At 31.4% G+C, this 14,224-nt stretch overlaps 1 protein-coding gene across 3 annotated transcripts in view; it reads right to left on the reverse strand.

Annotated features, from left to right (window-relative positions):
• Positions 1-14,224, reverse strand: part of LOC124362020 (kinesin-like protein KIF13A) — a 224,653-nt gene that overhangs the window by 49,468 nt on the left and 160,961 nt on the right. For all 3 annotated transcript variants that reach the window (XM_046816163.1, XM_046816162.1, XM_046816161.1), the window contains exons 6-13: positions 9,467-9,714; positions 8,141-8,255; positions 7,117-7,341; positions 6,743-6,760; positions 5,830-5,920; positions 4,948-5,120; positions 4,573-4,795; positions 2,191-2,337 (exon numbers count right to left, since the gene is read on the reverse strand). In XM_046816163.1, coding sequence (XP_046672119.1) covers positions 2,191-2,337; positions 4,573-4,795; positions 4,948-5,120; positions 5,830-5,920; positions 6,743-6,760; positions 7,117-7,341; positions 8,141-8,255; positions 9,467-9,714 — 1,240 coding nt within the window. The remainder of the gene's footprint in view (positions 1-2,190; positions 2,338-4,572; positions 4,796-4,947; positions 5,121-5,829; positions 5,921-6,742; positions 6,761-7,116; positions 7,342-8,140; positions 8,256-9,466; positions 9,715-14,224) is intronic.

Raw genomic sequence — 14,224 nt, forward strand, 5'->3', positions numbered from 1 at the left:
ACAACACCAGATGGAAAAATACTATAATAACAGAGCACCATCGACTTGAGTTATATAAAAAGAAACCAAATTACATTTGAAAAGTATTTTTAAGGTGTTTGCATGAAAATATTCTAAAGGAAAATGATATTAATATTTTTAAAGCCAAATTAAAAAAGTATATTATAAGCCTTAGTTTATACTCGTTGGAGGAATTCATGTCATTAAAAAGACCAAACTAGCAAATATTTTTAGTAATAAGATTGGCCATATGTATGATGGCATTTTGACACTATTCTTGTACACTTGATGTATTCAAATGAATAAAGATATTTGATTGATTGATTGATTGATTACTATCACAATACTCAAATGAGTAAAACTGGTGAAGCGCTACTAAGGAAATTCTTATTATCACTTTTACTGCCAAAATCTGTGATGTCAATTGACACAGAGAAATAAAAGAGGCATTAAAATGTTCAGCATTTCTCATTTCCAGTGGCATATAAATCATGTCGATAATCAACCAAATACATACTGTAATGAGTGATGAGAGCAAGCACTACAAATCAACGGAATCTCTGTTGATGCTAATTGAGATACAGCCTAATCAACAGAAGATCCGTTGATTGCTAGTTAAAGGGTTGACTAATTACATCAAAATAAAAAATTAGGGTATGTCCATTGGATTATATGACTTTTGTTTTTATATCTTCAAGGTCTAAGATACTTATGTCTGCAACTAAGAATAAAATAAGAGACGTTAATGTAAATGTAAGAGACCAAGTCAATTTAAAAATACTCCTTTGCGTTTCTGCTGAAACCAAAGATAACATTGTTGTGCTTGATGTCTGAAGTGAATCAGATAGCTTTGTCTATTAGCTGACAAACATGGTGGCAACTTTTCCTTTGTTACAGATAGGGGAGGGGTAGAGGTTGTCTGCTCAAAAGCATGGTATATGTACTCGTTTTAATGATACCTCGTTATCAAAGTGTTCATTATCAAATAAAATATACACAATATCAGATCAACTAGTGAGGTGTTGGACTGTAACATTGACTTTTCCTGTTTGATATTTAAAATGTATTTCAACAGAATTGCTACACACTACAAACTAGGTTTTGAAACTAAAATATACAATAACTGTCAAAAAATTTATTTAAATAGTACTCAATTTTACCCTTAAAGTTTACATTGGACTGTAATTTCTTAAATAAATTTCTTATGTAATTTCTTATGTTCAATAACAAAAGTCCCACGAAGGAATAGTACCTTTTATTAAAGGAATGTCATTATGTAACTACAACATAAAGACAAGAACAATTAATTGAAGTAAATGAAGCAATGAATGGCTTAACATATGCAGGGTGTAAATTAAGTCCTGATACGCCCACGCGTATATCCAAATATATTCCACATGGATTGAATTATCTATGCAAAAATCTTCACCATACCTATAAAAATACATTTTTAGACTTTTCGAAAGATAAAAATATTTTCTCCCCCCTTTTCCAAAGGAGGGAAAAGGGGGTCACTTTACATTTTCAAATTGCAAACCCTATTTTTAACATGTCATTTGAAAGGTAAATTCAAAAGAAACACAATGACATGAACTAAACATCTCTACGGCGATCCTATCAGGATTTAATTTACACTCTGTATAAATGTAACTATATGCCAATAAAATTCAAACTATATTTAACTTATATACATGTATTTGATATTGTACTTTATATTCTCAAACATCCCGACCTTCTGAAGACATATAGTGACAGATATATGTATAACATCAGAAATAGAGAAAATGTATCCATAGATTTTTATAGATTAAACAAACCTATTAATAGTCACACAGTAATCACTTTGAAAGTATACAACTTTTTAAGACCACTTATCTCAAAATATAGCTATAATGAATTAAAACAAAAATTTTATTCCTGGCTTTTAGTCAATCCATTTTATTGATTAAAAGAATTTATTGACTGTGGAACTGTTAGTTTTTAGACACCACCTATTTAGTTTAATGATTAGATTTTAAATGTTAACGTCATATGTTTTTTATTTTTTTTTATTTTCCTTATCTGGACTTATGCTAGTTTTCATATTTTATACATACTACTTGTGTCGATGCTTGTGTAAGCTTTATGATGATAATAAACGTATTCTTATTTTTAACAATTTCAAAAATCTAAAAGTAGAACAGAACCAACCTTGTTTGTCCTCCTCGTGCTGCCGCTCTATCTGAGCAATGGCTGTCTGTATGGGATCGTTGCTGAGCTCATTCAACATCAATTCTTCCCGGGCAAAGTTGTAATCAATTGTTTGTGCTGGTGTTTGTGGTTCTGATGATGTTGTTACTATAAACCAAACATTAACAATTAGATCATTGTGTTTTACGATCACTATCTTAATGACAGTTACAAAACTGGATGGTTGGACATTACTGCTAATAATTAAACTAAATGATTACAACAAATCTTGTCATATATTAGTTACAAATGGCCTTGAGTGTAACTTTCTCTTATCACAATATAGGCAAAGTATTAACCCTTAGCACGCCGTAGACGGAATAATCCGCGATGTTTGTTGGTTTTATAACGCCAAAGACGAAATAATACGCCGATCGATAAACATATATTTTATTACTGTTTTGAAGTTTATAAGTTCAATACATAAGCCACAATACAAAGTAATGTACTGGCTTGACCAAATAATCCAGTTGCAGCTGTCAGTTCGCCGCAGTAGGTAAACAGTAAATTGCTTTGTTGCTGGTAGCTGTTCTCCCACTCCCGTCTGTACGCCGATGACGATACTATCCGCCATTACCGACTGTCAGTGGAGCAACGCATTGTGCCTTTGGGAAGTGTTCTTGCGTTGTCATTCCTTATACAAACAGTTGTAAAAATGTATTGTTACCTTGTTTTAGTTGTTATAATAAAGTTTTTATTGTTTCTTTTCTGTTGTGTAATCATGACTGCAAGTCATGTCCCGAGACCCCATGGCTTCATCCCGATTTTTGTTTTGAAGTTTACCGTACAACTGCCTAAATCTATTATTATCAGAACTTATAAAACTAATCAAGATCAGCATATTACACTTTATTTGTTTTCTTATCCTTGTACATAGTTTTCATATTTTTCATCACACGCATTTGATTACTCTGTAACCTAAATTTGATTTTGATTGAAATATTCCATTATTATGAAAAAATGTGATTATTTTAATGCAAGTATTACATTATTGTAAAATTTATTTTTTTGTGCAACTATTAGTCATTAGGAATAAATAAAAAAATTAGCTTTAAGGAATTTTCATTTATTTTTTCACCTTCAATGAGCATAATCTAAAAAAATTACTAAATTTATATCGGCGTTCAAAGGGTTAAAAAAAAGAGCATTACTCCTGATTGGGTGAGTGACCGACCGATCCGTCCTATTACACAAACTGACAACCCAACTGGCTTGTGTGTATTGGAAGTTACCTAAACAGTTGGTTGATTGTACCTTACAACCCTGAGGCAAGACAAACTATCCCTTTATTAAACTACTTAACTATCCCCATCACTTATGTTAACTATCGCTAAAGTCAGATCACAATTTAAATTAAAAGCCATTATTTGTATAGTGGAGATTATATTTCCTGCATCTTACCTGAAAATAAACCTCTTGTAATTTACAGTAGTTTGCATATATAGTTAAATTTGAGAGTTTATACATATAACTATTTGTTCAGAACCCTTTATAGATGTCTTGGGCTGTTGAATACAATGTAATGAAAAATTTAACAGAATAACATTGTTAAACTGTTCTTTTCTCTAAGTCGACACCATCTAAATATTCTAGGAATTAACTACAAAATTAACATTTATAATTATTTAAAGATTTTTACTGTTTGAAAATTATCTAATTAATTCAAATGGCTTGAATACAATAATCCCTTTTCGGCATTACCTAGAGGTTATTTATCGTGATTTGTTATTAATTTGCTATTAACTGTTTCATAGATTACCTGACTGCAAGAAATTTTCCTGCATTACAAATACAGTTTTCAGCTAATTATCAGGTATCAAGACTTGCAATGCTTTAACATAAATTTTGTTTTATTTTATAACAAAAAAACATATATTGATCATTAAAGTGCTCACTACTTAAGACTTAAAACGACAGAACACTACCTGACATGGTTCTGAAAATGTTCAGTTCAAACAATCAGCTTCCCCTTACACTTAACTTTAAATACAATTCAAGATATTAATTCTTAAAAATTACAAACATTTTCTAATTTTGATAATAGGCCTACAAAAAAATACATTACAGTTTATACCGTTATATTATTCAATGAAACGTTTTTATCCTCGAATAAAGATACTCTAAATATTTGTAAAACTTTCTTAATATAGCATTATGAATTGATACAATGCTCTCCTCCCTCCTACATTTGGATATGAAGACATTCATTCTTTACTTTAAAACAAGGAGCCATAAATATCACATTTAAGGCAACCACAAAATTGGACAAAGAACCACCAAACCATTTCCGGGATAACTAAAGATTCTTTGATCACAATTAAACCTGTTTGTATTGGCTTGTACCTGAAGACTTAGGGCAGTTGACACGGAAGAAGTGATGATTTCCCCAGACTATCCGATCGCCGTGATGCAGTGCTGTCTTCTCCAGGACTGGGGCACCATTGACACAATTCCTGGCATTGTTGAGAGGCTCCAGGAAAAGTCCCCCGTCCTCGATGGTGATGATGCAGTGCTCCGGTTGGATGCCCTGACCCGACAACACGATGTCTTGCGAGTATGACGCTCCCTGCAAACAATCGTCACTAAGTTTAGCAGGCTTCATTCCTACTTGATCTTAAACAATTTCTAACTTTTTCTTTTGTAACGACATTTTTTAGATAAAAGTATAAACAGGTAGTTTAATTAGATAAGACACAGATATGTGAGAGAAAGGGATACCTTGGCTCCAACAAGTGTCCTCTCTTTGAGGTAATACACAAGCAGCTCATTGAGTGAGGGGTCAGCATTGAGGTTGACCAGATAGTACTTGTTCTTCTCCACCTTGATGCCAGACGCCTGCACACTGATGCCCATGTTCTCCAGGGCTTCCTGTCGCTCGTGTTGCAGTCTCTCTGTGTTGTAACAACACACCATTCAAATAGTTGAACTCTACTTATGTACAAAAATTGCATTAAAAAATATGTTTAATTTTATCTGTATACAATCTCTTTGCCATGAGAATTTTTATGGATGACTGTAAAAATCACTTAACAGTAATAAAAAAAAACTCTGTGTGAAAACTCAAACTTATCGCTCTCCCAAGAGTGATCAATACCTTACTTTACCTTAACAAAGTGAAGTAAACTATTCATAGTGATTTGCACATACAAAATATAGTCAGTATAGGTTTTACCAAGTTCACAACACAACCATTGGAAGCTTTCTAAATATTGAAGAGATTATACTGTGTGTGTCAGAACTTGTTGTTTCTGTTTATTGTATATTTAACAACAGTAACAATACAAATCCTATTAGTCATTCAAGTGTTTAACTATCTCATCTATCATTTATTTATGTACACAATCTTTGCTATCCTCTACTGATAATATAAATTATGAACACAAAAGTTGTTTAGATCACGATATCATTGGAAAAGGGTAAACAAAGGAATAGTTACATAATATGGCACAATTACAAACCTTTTATTTCATTTGAATGTTTACCATTTTAAACTCTAGGATGTGCTTAAAATATAAATTCTTTCTAAAACCCAGTAACTTGTACAAAATGTAGAAGAAACAACTTACTGTGGTATGATAATTTTGTAAATTCCACACTCACCAGTTTTAATAAGTTTCTCTTCCCACGTTTGTGACATTTCTCGCATCAGTTTCTCACTCTCACTAAGTTTTTCATGGAGATCTTCCCTTTGCTGAAATACATAAAGAACATAATATTTTGTGTACAACTTCATGTGCAAGTTCGGGAGTCTGGAAGAGGAAGGAATTTGACACTTACTGATAATTATATACAACCTAGTTTTGTTTGTCTGTGAGTTCTGAATTCTACGTACAGTAAAACTAGCAAAAAAATAATGTATGTACAAATTTATTTTTAGAATGATTAGTACAATCCATGTCAATGGTATGCCCAGCAACTTTTATTTTTATACTTTATCTGATCACTTTCTATCTCCTAAGCCCACACCACCACAGTTACATTATAAGTAGCTAATTTGATCAAATCTGGTGAATTACAATAACATGTAAATTTTTCATACATCCAATATTTTAAAATAAGTTGTTTGAATTGCCTCACTGTTTTTATTCACAAATAAATTTAGGATCGTCTATAAATATTTTTATTTACGCTAACACAATTATTGGAATTAGCCAGGTAATCCAAGTTTAAGTTTAAGCAAAAAGGTTTTGTCACTCCAAATAAAATTCTCCACTCCCAAGTCAAAGTGTTATGAATATAATGTCTGAATAGCAGTTAAAATAAAACCTTGCAGTTGAGCTAAAATATACCTGTCTGTGGGAAATGCATGAACTGCTTTAGGGTTAAATATCTGAATACTATGTATATTTTTTTTAACAAAAGTGCAATTTATACTTTCAAAGTAGTTTTTATTCATATAAAACTTAGTGTATACAAACTCAAATAATGTTTGTATGATTATGTGTGGACCTAGAAAATTATATTATTTATGTGTTTTATGACACTTCCAAAATTGGTACAGATGTCAACTTACCAAGATTTGTTGAGATCCCTTGTTTTGAAAAGAATCAAACATGAAACAGACAAATTAAGAAATTAGTCAAACAAAATCAAAATATATCTCTTATTATAATTATAATACAATTACAATTAATAAAATCAGTAATGTTTCAAGCAAATTGATTATTATGTTTTAATTTAAAAAATATTAAATTTGACAACATCCATTGTAGTTAAATAAGAATATTTGAATGGTCCTATTTGAAATGTATTTTAAAAGGAGAAGCCAAAAATAAGTATATAGAATGTATTATGATGATACAAAATTTCACTTGGTCAAACTGTAGCAATTAATAATTTATTACATATAATAATACAACCTTTAAGCATACAAAAATCTTTACTTACGGGCGTCGATGCAGTGGCAAACTTGAGCATCTCCTTGAGCGCTTCCACCTCTTGGCGCAATTCGCGTATGATCCGCGCATTAGGGTCCTCATTCACAACAGCATGGTTAACTATTCGCTTTGCACGGTCCGCATACCTTAGCGTGGACAAAGTCTCCTCGTAGTTGTCAGCCGCAGGAGATACGGTAGCAACCATCACGGTCTTGCTGTTGCCACCCAGGTTGTCCTGGTGTATACAAAGAGGATTTTAGAGGGTTTGAGAATTTTTATGTTGAGAAATTGTTATGTATTAAGTTAAAAGTAATTAACAACATTATGCACATTCTTAGACATCCTTCTCATGCCAAAAACACACTTGTGTTTTATTTCTTTAATAATTGTTTGTGTTTAATAATTTAATTTCTGACGAAATAATTCAAAGGCATTTATCTACCAAAATATACAGAACTTTGAAACCCTTCACTGATCTTCTGATGTTTAATAGACAAAGTGTACAATAATGTATTTATTCACATGAACTTTTTTTATGGGTTAGAATGAAACATAAGTTTTCCTATATGGATTTGTGACAAAATGTGATTTGATATAAACTGCAACACTCTTATCGAATAACACAAATAAGGGACTGTCAAGGTAAGCAGTCATTTATTTATTTGTTATACTTTCATTTTTCAAGAAAAAGTCAGCCTTGGTGTTGCCATGTATTTTATAACAAGATCGGAGACTGACAATTTTGTGTTTTAATCTTACAGTAACTGTTAGCCAAGAACTACTTTCTACAGGAATAAGTCAAACATTGGCGCTGATTGTTGAGTAAATTGTGAATAGTCATACTCATAGTCATCATTCATATATTCATAGTGTACCCATATTTAGTCTATAAATGTAAATCATTTATCTCATAGAAATAGATTACACATTAGTAACACTTGTAATGCCACTAGCACTGAGGTAAACCAAAGACTCATGATCAAATCTGGATAGTATTTTAGCTAGACTGAGTGTAAAATTAAATGTGATCTTACCTTGAGAAGCCACGTGAGGACAGAGTCTCGGTACGGAACAAACTTATCCCTGTTCTTGCTAGAAGCGCTCTGGTCGGCCAACTTGGAGATGACTAGGCCCAGCGTGGTGAGTGACCTAACACACAAGGGTCATTAGTTCAGTTCTGACCCAGGTGAATTACAAATGATAAAAGTTGACTCCAAAAATCAAAACAGAGCAAAACACTTACAAAAATTATTTATTATTACTATTAAGTGATTTTTAGTTGGCACAAAAAAATTCTTCAATAAACTTAACCACTTCTAATAATCCAATCTAAAACAGAAACTGTTTTAAAACGTTGACTGTTTAAACGCAGCAAGAACAAAACTCATGTCACATTACTGACACAACTCACGTAATTGTGCCACAATTCCACATCCACAAGACTGCCACTGCCACTGTTATCTGTGTTTTCAGTACAAGTTATTACTTCTGTGTGTATTCAGAAACAAAACAATGTCTTCATTTCTTTTTTCACAACAAATATACCAATTTGTCATACTTTACAAATATCTGTCACACTTTTTACATACGACTGCATCAAAACAATTTTAACTTGTGTACTTACAATAATTGACCATAACAAATGTTCTCTTGATTTAAAAAATTCTTAATTTTAATATAAAGTCTACATGATATCAAAATTGAAGATCTACTTAAGTTTTAAATATGATTTAGATATTGCAGAACTAAAAATCATATTTTAATTTTTCCATGGTATAAATTTAATGTTTTTACCAGCTTTAAAATAAGACAGAGAAAGAGAGAATACAGAATTTAAGTTATATAAACATTACCTCCTACTCAATGCAGTATGATAAAAAATATGCATAGAAATAACATAAAAAAATATAAAATTAATAAATAATCAACTATTTCTACTCTGTACATTATTCTAACATGGACATACGTTATTTCAAAACAAACATATGTACACAAAATTTACAAAAAATAACTAAATTATCAGACTAACTATACCATTTAACAGTAGACATCAGTTAAAAACTGAAAATTTCGATCTTAACTTCACATTTTTCACTAAATAACGTCATAATGTTAGCCTACATTTAAATTAATATTATATAAACACAATCAAAAATTAAAACAAAACTTTATCCAATAAAGAAATAATAAAACTATTTTAAGTTACTTTAATGTATGGAATTATATTTGTGAACTTTAACAGATAGGAGCATACTATCAAATCTGAGTTTGCAGTAATTAAGAATAATGGTCTTCAGTCTTTCCAAAATAACAATATACAATCTTAGAATGAGGTATTTACAAAATATGATGCAACTCACTTGTTGATATTAGAGCCCTCCTTTAGGCGGTCTCCCACCGCTCCGGTCTTGACTGCCCGCTCACTGCCCGCCAGGTCCACCAGCGACATGCGGCTCACCTTCTCTCCCACCACACCGGTCCGCTCATCTGTCAGCGTCTGAGTCAGCACCACACTGAACACAGCATGCGACCGCGATGACTCACTGTTCATATTGGTGGCTGCCACTGTTCGAGACTTGTTCCCCTCTGTCATCAGGTTATCTATGTCCTGCACACCAAAGAACACCGTGTGAGTCTTTAAAATGATGATATATTTTAATTCTGATAAATTATTTGTGATACCAAACTCAATTCAATAAAGAAAATAATTTAGTGAAATTAAACTTTATAGTAAAATCCATTCAAACAAAATTAACAGTTGTCCTCTTATGGAAAATAATTTAACTTTGTGGAAATAAAGTCAAAATAATATGGTGGTAAAGGAAACAGGTAATTTCTAGTGGAACGATTGGGACACACTACATCTCATCAGCAGCCGAGATTGTTATGTTGAGTGCGTCTCATTTCCCATTTTATGGCACAAGTAATTTACAACTTTAGATGAATGAGATTGTGCACCAATTAACATCTTTTATATTACAGTATAGTTATAATAAATCACTGATCAAATACTGTATCACAATCTTGAACAAAAACAAAAATAACACTAAACCTAAAAATTTGAAGATCCAATAGGTGTAATAATAATCATTTAAAGTAGACCAGACATAATAATGCAACACCTCTTTAAACACTTTAAACCCAAATTACAAAAATACGAGATCGATTGAATAAGCTTTGTTTGAATAGACAATTTCCAAAATGTCAGCCATCTCTGGACCCATTGAGTGGGTATCAGATTAATTAGCACTGCGTATGAACACTTGACTACCGGTGATATGTTTGGAGAGGACCAATCAAAAGCTTGGCTTGCATATGGATGACCGACTCGAGTGCACCACGCCTCGTTGCTGCATGAATATTCACACCCTCACTCACCCCCTCCCCTATAACATCTAACACATCAAAGAGCTGCTTGTTCTTACTGCAATTGCATCATATCTGCATCTAACATAATGTACAAGTGCACGATTTATAAATAAAAATGGTGGTTTTTGTTTAAACATCTGACGGCAGAAATAATTTACTCTATTCATGGAGGTACAGTAGGCTGAAAAAATTATAACACGGACAAAATTATACATAGTATTTCTAGCGAACATTTCAATGATTTATACAAAATTATTGATTTTTAAGGAGCCAATGGAGAATTTCAATGGGGTCCTATCCTATAGGCAAGAAGATAAGAAACATGAAGAAATGGGAAATTGACAGATTAACAAAGAGAACTACATTTAGACGTTCAGGTAAGAAGTAGTGTATGAGATGATTGATCAACATTAATTCATGCAGTGTAAAGAGAAATTAATTCATTCCAGGAGATAAAGATAACCATCTGACCTCACCAATAATAGGCTGAAAGGATTAGTGTAATAAGCAAAAAATCAATCATCACAAGAAGGAAGAATGAGGCCTTGATGAAGTGGAATGATAGGAGAATAAACACCTGATGAAACTGGGAGGAGATAAAAGATGTGATGTGGCCTTAGATAAAAGAGCGTGGAGACCAATGTTGGTGAAAATCAAAACCTAGATAATAGTTATGCGATCTTGAAGGAAAATTGTAGCCGAGATGTAATGTAGTATGATAGAGCAAAATTTCTGGGGTGATATATAGGAGATGTATTTAAGTTCAGATGTGTTGCTAAAAGGAGTGCTAATAATAATAATAATAATAATAATAATATAATAATATATGTTTATTGCCATCTTACAAAAATGCATCAGCAAAGTCAAATATACACCTAAGTGGTATAGTCTGAGGCAATATTATTAATCCAACATATATAAACATCTTTACCAAAAGTTGCCAAGAATTTCTCTCTTTTCCCACCTATCTTCATACATAATAAATAATACAATTTCATAAATGATACAACAGAATAAACTTAGGTACTAAACAACACCCTGATCAATCCCTACTACAAACTATTTAAAATGGACTGTAAAATTGTAAATAAAACTATAACCTATAATATTAGCACCTATCTAGAAAGTTAAAAACATTGAAAATATTATACAATTAAAACATTAAAATATTATACTGAAAAAATATTACAATGTTATAATTAAAAAACATTAAAATATTATACAACTAAAACATCAAAATAAATAAATAATAAATAATATTTATTGTCATTTTTAGTATAGTAAATAAGAAGAAAGAAATAAGAATAAACAGGAAGAAATGGAAAACTAGAAATTTATTTCATGAATACTAAAAACTCAGTCAGATCATAAAAAGGATTCCTCAGTAACCAAGTATACAATTTAGCTTTGAAAATATTTGTTGGATACTTATCAACTACATTTCTTAATTTGTTATAAATCTTTTGAGGAGTTAAAATGTGACTCTGCTGTGTTTTGCTTAACCTACAGTGTTCTATGCGATGTTGTTTTTATTTCTGGTATTGTAAGCTATTATGTTGCTGCAAAAGTGAGAGCTGGAATATTTTTCAGGATGTATGAAACCGAGTCAAAAATATACAAATTAATAACAGTTTGCAGCTCTAGTTCAATAAAAAGTGGTTTGCAATGGTCCAATGATTTGCTTTAGTCATTATTCTAATCACCTTCTTTTGCAGGATGAGAATGTCATTAATTCTAGTGCTATTGCCCCATATTACAAGACCGTAATCTAATTATAGATTGGAAAAAAGGCATAGTAGGCAGATTTTACATAGCTTTCAGGCACACAATTCATTATTCGTTTAAGAAGAAAAATTACTCTTGATAATCTTTTGGAAATACATATATTCAATATGAGAGGTCCATGTTAAGTTATTGTCAATAAATAGTCCTAGAAATTTAACATAAGAAAAGAAGAATCATTGGTTATGTCGGATGGAGGGATTTGCCCTTAAGCTGAATAAAAATGTTTTGGGTTTTGGGATTCATTCAATAAAAAACCATTTGATCTGAACCACAATGAGGCTTCGGTAAATGTTTTATTTACAAGGTCTTGTAGTGTGTTAAAGTTTTGTGTGAACATTTAAGAAAGTTGTATCATCTGCGTATAATAAAGATTTTGCTCTTTATAGCACTAGGGAGGGTCATTTATATGAATTAAGAATAGAAGGGGGACCTAATACTGACCCTTTGGGGTACTCCATGTCTCAAATCACTAATTCATTGGATCATTTCCCCATTTAAAAACACCTTTTGTTTGCGGTTTGTTAAATAATCTTTAAGGAACTTGCTGAAATACCAGTAATACCATAATAGTTTAGTTTTGAGATTAACTCATCATGTTTCAATGCAGTCAAAAGCTTTGCTTATGTCGCAGAGAGTTACCTGAACAAAGGCCTTATTCTCAAAAGTATTTAGGATTTCCCTAATTAGTGCATCAACTGCATCAATTGTACATTTTCCTCTTCTAAATGCGAATTGTGTTGAATTTAGATAGTTGTTACTTTCCAGATAAGCAATGAGTTGATCATGTACTAGAATTTCTATAATTTTAGATAGTACCGGAAACAATTGATATAGGGCGATAGCTTTCAGTAAGATTTCTAGACCCTTTCTTAAAAATTGGGCACAGTCTTGACAACTTCAATTCATCAGGGAAAAAATCCATCTCTCATGCATTTATTTATACATATAGTTAAAGGGTTCAAAATTGTATGATACATTTTCTTAATCATATTGTTAGATAAATTAAAAAATATCCTTGTTATCTGAATTTTTAAGTCTTTTTTACTGCTTTGGTACCATCAACAATTGAGGCCTCTGTAAAAGTGAAATCATTTTTTACAATTTTGTAATTTTTAACTAAGCTTGAACTATCAATATTAGGCTTCTTAATACCGTCCTTTATTTGCTTTACTGAATTGACAAAAAAGTTGTTAAACTACATTACTTAGTTGCTGTATTCTTTAGAAAAAGAGTTGAGAGGCATTGCAGAAGGTTTGTTTTATGGCTTAGAAAGAGTAAACTATGGGATTAATGATAACAGAGTTTTGAGTTTTAAACTAACATTTTGTTATGAACTGTCATAGGTTTTACCCTAAAACAATAATATATTACAATATCTACTAAAGAACCAACAGGTCTCTATGAAAATCATGTTGTCATCTGTACGATAACTCTTGATAGAAGGATCCTGGATGTTTGACATTTGGTACATAGGTTCCTCTTTGTCTAAGAAAGAACACTACTGATTTTGGTATCAAAGGGTCAAAGGATCGTCCTTCTGTCCATCTGTGTGATAACTCTTTTGTTACATTCGGTCGGGTCCTTTGATATTCCATTGTATCCACTTATTTATTGTTATTGTGTAGCGACTTCATGTATTACCTAGTAATATAAACATCATACACAATACAGGACTGTTTATAAAATATATTGGGTTTTAAGATATTATGAATAATTAACAATAAAAATGTTTATTGTTAAATGTGTTGCTGCTCAAGTTACAAATTAAAAAATATTTATGTATGCATTACACTTTTTTCCATCCCAAATATTATATGGTTACAGTTTCTTACTTGAATTATTAGTTGATTTTAGTACACACCACTTGGCGTTATTATCGCTGTGATCGTGCTAACATCTGCTTATTATTCAAGTTAGGTTTATTAAACCTTCTACACTTTTTATCCATTCATTATATTTATAAT

Source organism: Homalodisca vitripennis, chromosome 5 (assembly GCF_021130785.1).
Source record: "Homalodisca vitripennis isolate AUS2020 chromosome 5, UT_GWSS_2.1, whole genome shotgun sequence".
NCBI classification, from domain to species: Eukaryota; Metazoa; Arthropoda; class Insecta; order Hemiptera; family Cicadellidae; genus Homalodisca; species Homalodisca vitripennis.